Source organism: Rhinoderma darwinii, chromosome 1 (assembly GCF_050947455.1).
Source record: "Rhinoderma darwinii isolate aRhiDar2 chromosome 1, aRhiDar2.hap1, whole genome shotgun sequence".
NCBI classification, from domain to species: Eukaryota; Metazoa; Chordata; class Amphibia; order Anura; family Rhinodermatidae; genus Rhinoderma; species Rhinoderma darwinii.
The window spans coordinates 308,217,312-308,233,038 of record NC_134687.1 but is presented as its reverse complement, the minus strand read 5'-3'; the positions used below and the strand labels follow the sequence as shown (position 1 = coordinate 308,233,038).

Sequence of the window (15,727 nt, the reverse complement as noted above, 5' to 3'; positions counted from 1 at the left end):
CACATTGAGGGTATTGCCATACCCGGGAGAACCCACATTACAGTTTATGGGGTGTATGTCTCCGGTCAAAATGCTCACTACACCTCTAAATGAATGCCTTAAGGGTGTAGTTTTTAAAACGGGGTCACTTCTTGTGGGTTTCAACTGTACTGGTACCTCAGGGGCTTCTGCACACATGACTTTGCACCAGAAAATCCCCAGTAGGCCAAATGGTGGAACTTTCGTTCTGAGCCCTCCCATGGGCCCAAACGGCAGTTTATCACCACAAATGGGGTATTGCTGCACTCGGGACAAATTGCGCAACAGAATGGGGTATTTTGTTTCTTGTGAAAATAAGAAATTTTCAGCCAAAACTACATATTATTGGAAAAAATTAATTTTGTTTTAATTCCCTGCCCAATTCAAATAAGTTCTGTGAAAAAACCATGGGGTCAAAATGGTCACAACACCCATAAATGAATTCCTTGAGGGGTGTAGTTTCCAAAATGGGGTCACTTCTGGTGGGTTTCCATTGCTTTGATACCTCTGGGGCTCTGCAAATGCAACATGGCACCCGAAAACCAATCCAGCAAAATCTGTACTCCAAAGAACAAATAGCGCTCTTTTCCTTCTGAGCCCTCCCATGAGCCCAACCGGCAGTTTATCATCACAAATGGAGTATTGCCGCACTCAGGACAAATTGGGCAACAAAATGTAGTATTTTATATCTTGTGAAAATAAGAATTTTTGAGCTAAAACGACATATTATTGGAAAAAAGATTTTTTTTTTTAATTCCCAGCCAAATTCAAATAAGTTCTGTGAAGAAACTATGGTGTCTAAATGGTCACATTACCCATAAATGAATTCCTTGAGGGGTGTAGTTTTCAAAATGGGGTCACTTCTGGTGGGTTTCCATTGCTTTGATACCTCTGGGGCTCTGCAAATGCGACATGGCACCCGAAAACCAAACCAGCAAAATCTGCACTCCAAAAAACACACAGCGCTACTTCACTTCTGAGGCCTCCCATGGGCCCAAAATGCAGTTTATCGCCACAAATGGGGTATTGCTGCACTCAGGAGAAATTGGGCAACAAAATGGGGTATTTAGTTCCCTGTGAAAATAAGAAATTTTGATAAAAAATGACATCTTATTGGAAATTCTTTTATTTTTTTCATTTCACAGCCCAATTCAAATAGGTGCTGTGAAAAAACTGTGCGGTCAAAATTGTAACAACAACCATATCTGAATTCCTTGAGGGGTGTAGTTTCCAAAATGGGGTCACTTCTGGTGGGTTTCCATTGCTTTGATACCTCTGGGGCTCTGTAAATGCAACATGGCACCCGAAAACCAATCCAGCAAAATCTGGACTCCAACAAACACATAGCGCTCCTTTCATTCTGAGCCCTCTCATGGGCCCAAACGGCAGTTTATCACCACAAATGGGGTATTGCCGCACTAAGGACAATTTGGGCAACAAAATGGGGTATTTTGTTCCCTGTGAAAATAAGAAATTTTGATCACAAATGACATCTTATTTGAAAAAATAAAATTTTTTTAATTTCACAGCCCAATTCAAATAGGTGCTGTGAAAAAACTGTGCGGTCAAAATGGTAACAACAACCATAAATGAATTTCTTGAGGGGTGTAGTTTCCAAAATGGGGTCACTATTGGGGGATTCCTACTGTTTTGGCACCTCAACACCTCTTCAAACCTGGCATGCTGCTTAAAATATATTCTAATAAAAAAGAGGCCTCAGAATGCACTAGGTGCTTCTTTGCTTCTAAGGCTTGTGTTTTAGTCCATGAGCGCAGTAGAGCCACATGTGGGACATTTCTAAAAACTGCAGAATCTGGACAATACATATTTAGTAGTGTTTCTCTGGTAAAACCTTCTGTGCTACAGAAAAAAAATTGAATAAAATTGAAATTCAGCAAGAAAAATGAAATTTGCAAATTTCACCTCCACTTTGCTTTAATTCTTGTGAAATGCCTGAAGGGTTAAAAAACTTTCTAAATGCTGTTTTGAATACTTTGAGGGGTCTCGTTTTTAAAATGGGGTGTTTTATCAGGGTTTCTAATACATAGGCCCCTGAAAGCCTCTTCAGAACTGAAGAAGTACCTTAAAAAAAAGGCTTTTGAAATTTTCTTAAAAATATGAGAAATTGCTGTTTAGGTTCTAAGCCTTGTAACGTCCAAGAAAAATAAAAGAATGTTCAAAAAACGATGCCAATCTAAAGTAGACATATGGGAAATGTGAACTAGTAACTATTTTGGGTGGTATAACCGTCTGTTTTACAAGCAGATGCATTTAAATTCTGAAAAATGCTATTTTTTCCAAATTTTCTCTAAATTTTGAAATTTTTCACCAATAAACACTGAATATATCGACCAAATTTTACCACGAACATGAAGCCCAATGTGTCACGAGAAAACAATCTCAGAATCGCTTGGATAGGTTTAAGCATTCCGACGTTATTACCATATAAAGTGAAATATGTCAGATTTGAAAAATGGGCTCTGAGCCTTAAAGAGGCTCTGTCACCAGATTTTGCAACCACTATCTGCTATTGCAGCAGATAGGCGCTGCAATGTAGATTACAGTAACGTTTTTATTTTTAAAAAACGAGCATTTTTGGCCAAGTTATGACCATTTTTGTATTTATGCAAATGTGGCTTGCAAAAGTCCAAGTGGGCGTGTTTAAAGTAAAAGTCCAACTAGGCGTGTATTATGTGCGTACATCGGGGCGTTCTTACTACTTTTACTAGCTGGGCGTTCTGACGAGAAGTATCATCCACTTCTCTTCAGAACGCCCAGCTTCTGGCAGTGCAGACGTCACTCACAGGTCCTGCATCGTGTCGGACGAGCGAGGACACATCGGCACCAGAGGCTACAGTTGATTCTGCAGCAGCATCAGCGTTTGCAGGTAAGTCTATGTAGCTACTTACCTGCAAACGCTGATGCTGCTGCAGAATCAACTGTAGCCTCTGGTGCCAATGTAGCCGACACGATGCAGGACCTGGGGCAGGAAGTGAGTGATGTCACAGCGTGATCTCTCGAGAACACGCTGTGTGTCTGCACTGCCAGAAGCTGGGCGTTCTGAAGAGAAGTGGATGATACTTCTCGTCAGAACGCCCAGCTAGTAAAAGTAGTAAAAACGCCCCGATGTACGCACATAATACACGCCCAGTTGGACTTTTACTTTAAACACGCCCACTTGGACTTTTGCAAGCCTCATTTGCATAAATACAAAAATGGTCATAACTTGGCCAAAAATGCTCGTTTTTAAAAATAAAAACGTTACTGTAATCTACATTGCAGCGCCTATCTGCTGCAATAGCAGATAGGGGTTGCAAAATCTGGTGACAGAGCCTCTTTAAGGCCAAAACTAGGCTGCGTCCTTAAGGGGTTAAACTCATGGATGGTATTGTGTCTTAGGGCTCTTTGGATCATTGTAATCAATCTCAGACACCTGTGATAATTAGTTTGCCAGGTGTGCCCAATCAAAGGAAAACTACTTAAGAAGGACGTTCCACATTATTAAGCAGGCCACAGGTTTCAAACAATATGGAATATGGGAAAGAGAAAGGATCTCTCTGCTGCCGAAAAGCGTGAAATGGTGCAATACCTTGGACAAGGTATGAAAACATTGGATATTTCAAGAAAACAGGCGTGATCATCGTACTGTGAAAAGATTTGTGGCTGATTCAGAGCACAGATGGGTTCGTTCAGATAAAGGCATAATGAAGAAGGTTTCTGCCAGACAAATTAATAGGACTAGGAGAGCAGCTGCTAAAATGCCATTGCAAAGCAGCAAACAGGTATTTGAAGCCGCTGGTGCCTCTGGAGTCCTGCGAACCTCAAGGTGTAGGATCCTCCAGAGGTTTTCAAGTGTGCATAAAGCTATTATTCGGCCACCCCTAAACAATGCTCACAAGCAGAAACGGTTGCAGTGGGCTCAGAAATACATGAAGACTAATCTTAAAACCGTGTTGTTTACTGATGAGTGCCGTGCAACCCTGGATGGTCCAGATGGATGGAGTAGTGGATGGTTGGTGAATGGCCACCATGTCCCAACAAGGCTGCGACGTCAGCAAATAGGTGGCGGAGTCATGTTTTGGGCTGGAATCATGGGGAGAGAGCTGGTAGGCCCCTTTAGGTTCCCTGACGGTGTGAAAATGACCTCTGCAAAGTATGTAGAGTTTATGACTGACCACTTTCTTCCGTGGTACAAAAAGAAGAACTGTGCCTTCCGTAGCAAAATTATCTTCATGTATGACAATGCACCATTTCATGCTGCAAAGAATACCTCTGTGTCATTGGCTGCTATGGGCATAAAAGGAAAGAAACTCATCGTGTGGCCCCCATGTTCCCCTGACCTCAACCCTATTTAGAACCTTTGGAGCATCCTCAAGCAAAATATCTATGAGGGAGGTAGGCAGTTCACATCAAAAATAGAAGCTCTGGGAGGCTATTGTGACATCCTGCAAAGATATTCAAGCAGAAACTGTCCAAATACTCACAAATTCAATGGATGCAAGAATTGTGAAGGTGATATCAAAGAAGGGTTCCTATGTTAACATGTAACTTGGCCTGCTAAGTTTTTTTTGATTGAAAGAGCTTTTGATTTCTGTAAATATGACCTCCAGATGCTGCAAATTCAACAAATGACCATTTTAGTTCTCTTTACAACCTTTAAAATGTTTTGATCTCTGTTGTGCATAATAATTTGAAACTGTGCATTTTGAGTTTTTTACTTCTAAAAAAAAATCTGTTATCATTAGGAGATTTGTTCAATAACATTTGCATTATACTCCAACGGTTGATGGCTTGAAGATTATACTGACTGTCATTTGCATCGACTATTTAGGAAAATCAGCGAAAAATAACATTTGCATAATAATTTGGAACGCGGTGTAGACAGAGGGGGGGCCTAACCCCGTTCCGGACTACAGGACTGGGAGATAGCATCTACTGCAACAGGATTGTCCCTGGGGTCGAGGTAGAAGAATCTGAACACTTTCCAGTTCTCCCTGGTAGAAAGTCTCCTATATATTTTCCATACCCTTCCAATATATCTCACCCCTAAAGATGAAAAACGCATTAACTACTTATACAGGACATTTGTGGGGGGGGGGGGTGGGAGATCCCGCATAGCCTACCAGATTTTACAACAACCAATAGCCAATGGGGGCATTGATTTCCCCGACATTACAACCTGGCGGCCTTGTTCCGTTATGTCTCGGACTGGCTTGGGAACACCTCTTATTATACCTCGTACACTCTGGATTCCAGATTATTTTCTGGACGGGCTTTGTCGGGACTGGCAGAAAATCAGGCGACATCACCAGCTTTCTCCTCTGTTATCTCTCCACCTGCCACTAATCTGTAATAATCATTTTCATGGGCAATTTTCCATACATGGCACACGTTAGGAATCACCTCCCTAAAACAGCTTGTACATAAGGACGAACGTAGGGCTCTTACACTTTCAGAACTCCGTCCAAAAATATCGCCAGTTACCCATCAATCACTTTAGTTTTCTTCAAGTCGACAGTTATATAAAAAAGGTTTTACCGTAACTGCCAGACCTGGAATGGAATCCTTATTTGCTCCTAAAATTTTCCAGTCCCGACTCCTCGAAGGGCCAAATATCTAGAAACGATAAATTTCTTCATGTTCCCCTTGATTACTCACAATCCCAGACTCCTTTAACTAAATTGCAGGGTGACGATCAGACTCTAACTCCTACCACGATACTGGCGGCTCTAGAGCAGGCATATAAACTTCTTCCCTCTGCCCGTTTTCTGGAAATGCGACTTAAGATTGCACACAGGTCGTATTTGACTCCAAGTGTGGGGTATAAGATTAGTATCTATGAATCGTCGTGTTGCTTCAAATGTCAAGCACCTGCAGCCAATCTCTACCATTGTTTGTGGTCGTGCCCGCACATTCGTACATTTTGGTCTCGCATACGCACATTCACTACTACTCACCTCACTAATTTTGTCCCTGATACGATACTGTGGGATGTGTTTGGGTACATGGACCCTGAAGTTCACAGGTGTTCCCCCGGGGCACACAAATTGTTGCATTATGTGGCGGCGGCGGGGACGAAAGCCATATTACAAACCTGGCTTGCTAATCAGCCCCCACCTTTCAAATTATTCTTGGATAAATTATCCTATCTATTGAAAATGGACTGGGTTGAGGCCTCCCTCCATAAGGAATTACAGCTCCAAAAATTTTTGGCACAAGGGAAACATTTATTGCATTACTCCCACAAAACATTCAAATACAAATACGGAAATGCTTTGAACCAACGGTCTGGTTCCACGAACAGGTGCTCCTGGGGAATGCACCCATGTAAGATGTGGTCAGGATCCCGGTGGTTGTCTGGTGTGGGCGAGAGCCATGCTTCTTCTTCTTCATGTCCTTCTTATTTCTCCCTGTCCCTGTATAGCTACAATGGTTTTTTTTGGGGTGGATGTGTGCGGAGGGCTGGTTCCCGCGGACGCCTCCATCCCTCATTTATGTTTTTCTTTTTCAAATTGGAGAATTGCTTACAATTTAAAACAAATGTGAGTGTTTCATCTGCATTGTTTTCTTCATAAGCACAGCGAGATAAAAATTGAAAGTTATTTTGTTTTCTCCCCCCCCCCCCTTATCTGCCTTCCCCGCCTCCCCCCCATCTACTTATCCTGCTTGACCAGTTAAGTCAATCTCTTGATGATGTGTAATTTGTGTTTACTGGAAATCTTACTGATCCTCTGGACTGCTGATTTTATTACATTGTTCCCCTTCCCTTCTTTCCTTCTGTTTTCCCCACAAACTTAATTGTTTAAAAAAAAAAAAAGAGAGATATATGGATGGATCCCCCCACCTGGCAACTACCATTAGGAAAACCTCCTGGTTTAGGAACCATTGTTATTGTAACAACTCCTTTCTGTTTAAAAAGTCTGTTACCTGATTGTCCTTTCCCTTTAGGTGGTCTGCAGAAAGGGACAATAGATGAAGCTCCGCTAGTGAGAAAATCATTGTGGATAATTTCATTAGAAGGCCTGACCTTGTACCTCCCTGATGATTTATGTACGCCACAGTAGTCGTATTGTCTGAAAAAAAATGTACCTTCTTCCCCGAGGCTATAGGTATGGTGCCTTTTGTGGCTTGAAGTACTGCCCCCAGTTCCCTGTAGTTGGAAGATCTTGTGGAGGTCTGAGGATCCCACTGACCCTGAAGGTGGAAGGATTCGCCACAGGCTCCCCACCCCCAAGGACTGGCATCTGTTATGTTCAGGGTTGGAGACCTTTCCCATGATACACTCTTCCTGAGATTCTCTACATTTATCCACCACCTCAACGAGAGTCTGGCTACTGAAGAAAAGTGTAGGGAGTGATCTGAGGAGAACTTGCTTTTGTCCCACTTCTCTAATATGTCCCCCTGCAGAGGTCTGGACCTGAACTATCCACATTTTGGCTGGGATACAGGAGGTTAGAAGACCAAGGACAGACAAAGCCCTTCTGAAAGAGGTTGATTGATCTAGAAAGAGGTCCGAGACTCTCTCAATGGTTGGATCTTTCCCTGAGGGAGAAAAGACATTTGTTTGGAGGAGTCGAAGAGGATCCCAAAAAAAAATGCACTTGTTGGACGGCTTTAAATTTGACTTCTCTATCTTTATGTTCCACCCTAGATCTATCAGCGTTGAGCATATTGACTGTAGATGGAGTGTTAATGTCTTGGCTGAGTCTGTCACTATCAAAAAGTCATCTAAACCTGGAAAGATAGTTTAAAAAAAACAAGGCGCCACATGGTCCAGGTCACAAATTAATCAGGTAGAGCAATAAGCATGTAATGATAACTGCTCACCTATTGAAGTTGTGCTGCAACAAACACAACAATGGTGAAAACAGAATGTATGGGATGAAGCTGCAGCTTGGTTCAATGATCGGTCACCTGGGCAGGGTAACCGCTGAACGAAGCTTAGGTATATGGAAAAAAGGTGAACCTCAAGATAGTGCTGCTAACATCCAAAAGAACAAAGTCCAATTGATAGAAGAATACTTAGTTTAATGAACAGACTATGCGTTTCTACGCCGAACCGGCGTATTCATCAGGTCAAATGCAAGTGAGTTAACCAAAACACTGGTTTATATAATGGTTGACAGCACAATTACAAAACACACTGTGACGGAAAAAACGCCAAACAGTTTGAAAACCGCAACAGCTGTGACGTAATGTTGAGCAGAAAAGTGAAATGAAAAGTAAAATACAATTAGACATGAAAAAAAAAGAAAAAAAGCATGAGACAATAATTAAAATATGAGAAACAATATAATTAAAAGGATAATAGTGAGATTTAGAAAGATGTAATAAATAAAAAAATCTGCCGATGTTTAAAAGGCTAAACTGATAAAAAGCCGACACCATTATAAAACATGTGAAGGTGTATCAGTCATATGAAAAAGTTTAGCTGAAGACAGAATAAGTCAGTGTTATTTAGAAAAAATATATTCTATAAAGCTAATGAGAACAGAGGTGCCAATAAAAATATAAATAAAATGTACAAATTATTGCATACCGTGCGAAGCGTGCATTCATGGGTTGCGGCTACGGAAGAGCGTCCCTGGCGTCATAGCAACACAAATCAGGTGTTAAGAGACGGACAAGTTGAGCTGGGAAACTACGCAACAAAAAAAATCCTTGGATGAAGTCAGACGAACAACAGAATGAAGGTAAGTGATTGTGGTGGAGGGCAAATTGTATGAGAAAACCTGGGCGGAGTAGTGGTAAAGTATGTTGTTGTGCAACATTTAAATGCTCATAAAAATAAATGAATATTCTTTGAAGCACGTAAAGTCAGATACAAAGCTGGGTATGCATAAAAGAAAAATATTAACTGGCTGAAATTTAGTATCTGGCAATGATACATATAATATGTAATATTGTATATATACATATATATATATATATATATATATATATATATATATATATATATATATATGTATTTATATAAAGAATAATCATTAAAATAAAGAATGTAAATTACTTTTTGTTAGGCCTCATTTACACGAACGTATTATACGCGCGTGCGACGCGCGTGCTTTGCACGCATGTCGTACGCACCTATATTAGTCAATGGGGCAGTTTAGACGATGCGTGAATTGCGCTCAGCGCGTGTGCGCAGAAAAAAACTCACGACATGTTCTATAATCGTGCGTTTTTCGCGCACTCACGCACCCATTGAAGTCAATGGGTGCGTGAAAACCACGCATGCCGCACGGAAGCACTTCCGTGCGAACTGCGTGATTCGCGCAAGAGCTGTCAAACTCCTGAATGTAAACAGAAAAGCACCACGTGCTTTTCTGTTTACAAACATCCAAACGGAGTGTCAAATTCGAGATGAGCGCACCGAACTTCACCGGGTTCGGCCAAACTCGTTTTGACCGAAACCGGTAAAAAATGTTCGGGTACGCGACGTCAGGAGACAGTCACTGTCCACGGTGCTGAAAGCGTTAAACTGGTTCAGCACCATGGACAGTGACTTCCGCTCCGAAAATCCATGAACCTGTAAAAAAAAAAAGACGTTCTGACTTACCGATAACTCCGGTCCGACCTCCCGGGATGACAGTTCAGTCAAAGTGACAGCTGCAGCCAATCACAGGCCAAGCACAGGCTGCAGCCAATCACAGGCTGCAGCGGTCTCATGGACTGCGGCGTCATCCAGGGAGGTGGGGCCGGATGACAAGAGAGGGACGCGTCACCAAGGCAACGGCCGGGAGCCCGGACTGGGGGAAGCAGGAAGTTCTTGGTAAGTATGAAAGTCTTTTTTTATTCACAGGTTGGTGTATATTGTGATCGGCATTCACTGTCGAGGGTGCTGAAAGAGTTACTGCCGATCAGTTAGCTCTTTCAGCACCTTGGACAGTGACGGGCGTCGACTAGCCTCATCTCTATGATGGCGGCTGCGCGAAAATCACGCAGCCGCGCATCATACACGGATGACACACGGAGCTGCCAAGTGCCTTTTGCGCGCGCAAAACGCAGCGTTTTTTGCGCGCGCAAAACGCACACGCTCGTGTAAATGAGGCCTAAGTGAAATGAAAACCTTAATCAAGGGCAGTTTCAGAGAGCTCATTTAACCCCTTAAGGACGCAGCCACTTTTGGACCATATGACAGAGCCTTATTTTTTAAATCTGACGTGTGTTACTATATGTGGTAATAACTTGGGAATGCTTTCACCTATCCAAGCGATTCTGAGTTTGTTTTCTCGTGACATATTGTACTTTAAGTTAGTGAAAAAATTTGGTCGATATATTCAATATTTTTGTGTGAAAAACACCAAAATTTAGAGAAAAGTTGCAAAAAATTAGCATTTTCTAAATTCAAATGTATCTGCTTGTAAGACAGATAGTTATACCACACAAAATAGTTACTAGCGAACATTTGCCATATGTCTACTTTAGATTGGCATTGTTTTTTGAACATCCTTTTATTTTTCTATGATGTTACAAGGCTTATACACTACCGTTCAAAAGTTTGGGGTCACCCAGACAATTTTGTGTTTTCCATGAAAACTCACACTTATAGTTATCAAATGAGTTGTAAAATGACTAGAAAATATAGTCAAGACATTGACAAGGTTAGAAATAATGATTTTTATTTGAAATAATAATTTTCTCCTTCAAACTTTGCTTTCGTCAAAGAATGCTCCATTTGCAGCAATTACAGCATTGCAGACCTTTGGCATTCTAGCTGTTAATTTGCTGAGGTAATCGGGAGAAATTTCACCCCATGCTTCCAGAAGGCCCTCCCACAAGTTGGATTGGCTTGATGGGCACTTCTTGCGTACCATACGGTCAAGCTGCTCCCACAACAGCTCTATGGGGTTGAGATCTGGTGACTACGCTGGCCACTCCATTACAGATAGAATACCAGCTGCCTGCTTCTTCCCTAAATAGTTCTTGCATAATTTGGAGGTGTGCTTTGGGTCATTGTCCTGTTGTAGGATGAAATTGGCTCCAATCAAGCGCTGTCCACAGGGTATGGCATGGCGTTGCAAAATGGAGTGATAGCCTTCCTTATTCAAAATCCCTTTTACCATGTACAAATCTCCCACTTTACCAGCACCAAAGCAACCCCAGACCATCACATTACCTCCACAATGCTTGACAGATGGCGTCAGGCACTCTTCCAGCATCTTTTCAGTTGTTCTGCGTCTCACAAATGTTCTTCTGTGTGATCCAAACAACTCAAACTTCGATTCGTCTGTCCATAACACTTTTTTCCAATCTTCCTCTGTCCAATGTCTGTGTGCTTTTGCCCATATTAATCTTTTCCTTTTATTAGCCAGTCTCAGATATGGCTTTTTCTTTGCCACACTGCCCTGAAGGCCAGCATCCCGGAGTCGCCTCTTCACTGTAGACGTTGACACTGGCGTTTTGCGGGTACTATTTAATGAAGCTGCCAGTTGAGGACCTGCGAGGCGTCTATTTCTCAAACTAGAGACTCTAATGTACTTGTCTTGTTGCTCAGTTGTGCAGCGGGGCCTCCCACTTGTCTTTCTACTCTGGTTAGAGCCTGTTTGTGCTGTCCTCTGAAGGGAGTAGTACACACCCGTTGTAGGAAATCTTCAGTTTCTTGCTAATTTCTCGCATGGAATAGCCTTCATTTCTAATAACAAGAATCGACTGTCGAGTTTCACATGAAAGCTCTCTTTTTCTAGCCATTTTGAGAGTTTAATCGAACCCACAAATGTAATGCTCCAGATTCTCAACTAGCTCAAAGGAAGGTCAGTTTTATAGCTCCTCTAAACAGCAAAACTGTTTACAGCGGTGCTAACATAATTGCACAAGGGTTTTCAAGTGTTTTCTAATCATCCATTAGCCTTCTAACACAGTTAGCAAACACAATGTACCATTAGAACACTGGAGTGATGGTTGTTGGAAATGGGCCTCTATACACCTATGTAGATATTGCATTAAAAACCAGACGTTTGCAGCTAGAATAGTCATTTAGCACATTAACAATGTATAGAGTGTATTTTTGATTAATTTAATGTTATCTTCATTGAAAAAAACTGTGCTTTTCTTTTAAAAATAAGGAAATTTCTAAGTGACCCTAAACTTTTGAACGGTAGTGTATATACACAGCACCAAAACCAATCTCATACGTATATACAGCCCCAGAACCAAGCTCAGTACTTGCATACAGCATCAGAGCAAAGGTCAGTACATATATACAACACCAGAACAAATACAGCCCAATTTAGTGCAACCCCTGCCGAATAGGTTTGTACGGCGTAAAACTACAGCTCCCGGCATGGCCCGAACAATCGTGAGGATATGCTGGGAGATGCTGTTTCACAAAAAACAATCATACCACCATCATCTCGCTGCAGATCATACAGTGACTACAGTACTGATTAGAGGCGGAATAAACATTTACATTAAGTGACTCACCAGTGACGTCTCAGATTCGAGTTCTTTTCTTCTCCCTCCAGTCCAGACATCTATGATGGATTTCTACCGGCCATGACCCATTTCTGCAGTTTTCCGCTCAGATGTCTTCAGCTTCTCACTTTTAAAAAATTTTTGCACCTTTAAACAAAGTTAACATTCTCAACACCTCTAAATATAATAAAGCACCATACACTGCTGCTCTATCTATAATAGCGCCATACACTGTGTCCCTGATTATAATAGTACCATACACTGTCACACACACACACACACACACACACACATACACACACCGTGCCCCCTGTAGATGGTACCCCCATAGCCCCCTGTAGATAGTGACCCCCATAGAGCCTCTGTAGATAGTGACCTACATAGAAGCCCCTGTAGATAGTGTCCCACCATACAGCCCTTTGTAGATAGTGCCCACATATGGACTCCAGAGCTGCAAGGCAATAGTGCAACCACTGAGCCACCGTGCTGCCCTACATATAGCTTCCCCTATAGATAGGGCTCCACGTATAGCCCACCTCTGTAGATAGTCTCACATATAGCTCCCCCTGTATATAGTGTCCCACATATAGCCCACCCATGTAGACTGTGCCCTACATATAGCCACCATGTTGCCAGTGCCCCACAGGTAACCCACCCCTGTATATAGTGTCCCACATATAGCCCACCCGTATAGAAAGTACGCTAAAAATAGCTCCCCTATAGATAGTGCTCTACATATAGCCCACCCCTATATAGTGTCTCACATATAGTGCCCCACATGTAGACCCCCCTGTAGATAGTGCCCCACATCCCCACATATACACCCCCCCTGTAGATAGTGGCCCACATATAGACCCCCTGTATATAGTGGCCCACATCCCCATATATAGACCCCCCTGTATATAGTGGCCCACATATAGACGACCCCTTGTAGATAGAGCCCCCACTATAGATAATGCCACTCACAGTTTTATGACAAAAAAAACAAAAAAACGTTACATACTCACATAATCCCGTTCTCATGCTGTTCGCTGGCGATGCAGAGCTGCTGTCTTCTGAGCGGGTCTGCAGGAGCTGAACGAGCATCGTCCAATAACGCTGTCTGGCGGGGCAGAATGACTTGACCCATCAATCAGCGCCTTTAAAGCTTGAAAGCGGCGCGATGACGTCACCGCGCCGCTAGCCAATCAGCGTCATTGTAAGGCGCTGAATGGTCGAGCACGGAACATGCTAATGCATGTATTTGGCTGTCGCTAGCACCGGGCCCCCTCCGATGCTAGCGACGCCTACAGGCATAAGAGGGCCTGTGTCGCCCGGACCATACTTGTTGGAGGCTCGGCGGCGCGGGCCCCATAGCCATAGCCATAACGGCTGCTAGCGGCGCCACCGGGCATATGGGGGGCGTGTCGCTGGCGGAACGGGCCCCCTCAAGCCGCAGGCCCCGTAGCAGCCGCTGCGGCTGCTACGGCGGTAGTTACGCCACTGATGATGGTGACAAATGGAAACCATTTGCACCAGTTTTGTCACCATTGAAATTAATGCTTATGCAAACGGAAACCTATGGTTTCAGTTTGGATTCCGATCATGGGTTCCCCTGATAGAAAGTTGGAGTCTCAATGCAGATGTTACATAGGACTGCAGGTAAGGCTTCGTTCACACCACAGATAACACACAGTCTGAGTACAGATAATGCAGTAGATGTCACCTGTAGTCCTATGTAACACCACGGATAACACACTCTGATAACTTTACCCACATAGGCGCACACACACAAGTATTATATATTATTTTTATATATATATGTATATATATATATATATATATATATATATTTATATACATATGTCCTTCTCAATTAATTAGAATATAATCAACAATTTAATTTATTTCAGTAAATCAATTCAATAAGTAAAACTCATATATTATACAGATTAATTACACACAGTGATCTATTTACAGCAATTTTTTGCTTTTAATGTTGATGATTATGGCTAACAGTTGATGAAAATCCAAAATGTAATCTCTCAGAAAATTAGAATATTATATAAGCCCAATTTAAAAAATGATTATTAAAACCGAAATGTAGGCCTGCTGAAAATTATGTACAGTATATGCACTCAATACTTGGTCGGGGCTCCTTTTGCATGAATTACTGCATCAATGCAGCGTGGCATGGAGGAGTTCCGCATGTGGCACTGCTGAGGTGTTATGGAAGCCCAGGTTGCTTTGATAGTGGCCCTCAGCTCATCTGCATTGTTGGGTCTGGTGTCTCATCTTCCTCTTGACAATACCCCATAGATTCTCTATGGAGTTTAGGGCAGGCGAGTTTGCTGGCCAATCAAGCACAGTGATACTGTGGTTATTAAACCAGGTATTGATACTTTTGGAAGTGTGGGCAGGTGCCAAGTCCTGCTGGAAAATGAAATCAGCATCTCCATAAAGCTTGTCAGCAGAGGGAAGCATGAAGGGATCTAAAATATCCTGGTAGATGGCTGCGTTAAGTCTAAAAGGCGGGTCCGGTGCACAACAGACACAAACGGAAACCACGGGCACCGGATCCGTCACCATTGAAATTAATGGTGATGGAAACGGAAACCTCTGGTTTCCGTTCCTGTCAGTTTGTGTCTGTTCAGGGTCCCGTTCTGACGGAAACCTCAGACGGAACATCAGAATGGGACCCCAACGCAGATGTGAACGAAGCCTCATCTCTACTGTATCTGTTTATGTCCAAAGAATGGAGACTATAAACATACCGAAAAAGACTGCATCAACAAATACAACCCTTGATAGGACTTCTGCAGCTAACAGTTTCCTGGTGCTCCGTCCAGTCCTCAAAGTTGACTGCTCACCTACCATTATCCTTATAGCTCACAACTATTCATATCTAGCATTGGCAACGTAGGTTGCTGTTATTCAAACTGTAGTATTCTACACCCAACCATGCTTAGATATAAGTCATTCTCTGATATAATGCTCCTTGAATTGCTATGACTTCTATCTTCTTCCTTACAAAAGCTTAAAGGGAACCTGTCACCAGCATTTTACCTTTTAAACTCTACTCACCCCCCGCTGGCCGCTGCTGTCAAAAGTTCATTGCTGTTATGTCCTCTAATAAACTCCACTGACCGTAAATAACAGTCTGCAAAGTTTTTGCACCTTTTATAGTAATCCGGCAGTCTCGTTCGTTCCTCTTCTTATGCCCGCCCACCGCCGAAAACTGACCTGCCCCGAATGCAGTAATCTCGTTTGAGATCATGCACATGCGCCCGTCATGTATCCGACACCCTTCCCTGTT

General features: G+C 42.6%; 1 protein-coding gene across 2 annotated transcripts in view; it reads right to left on the bottom strand.

Annotated features, from left to right (window-relative positions):
* Positions 1–15,727, bottom strand: part of YJEFN3 (YjeF N-terminal domain containing 3) — a 196,630-nt gene that overhangs the window by 105,613 nt on the left and 75,290 nt on the right. Inside the window, exon 1 of one of the 2 annotated variants that reach the window (XM_075851228.1) lies at positions 8,558–8,644. The exons of the other annotated variant lie outside the window; for it this stretch is intronic. Within the exon in view, the coding sequence (XP_075707343.1) occupies positions 8,558–8,577 (20 nt within the window). The 5' untranslated portion in view covers positions 8,578–8,644. Of the gene's footprint in view, positions 1–8,557; positions 8,645–15,727 lie in introns of those variants that run through there. 2 annotated transcript variants of the gene reach the window in all.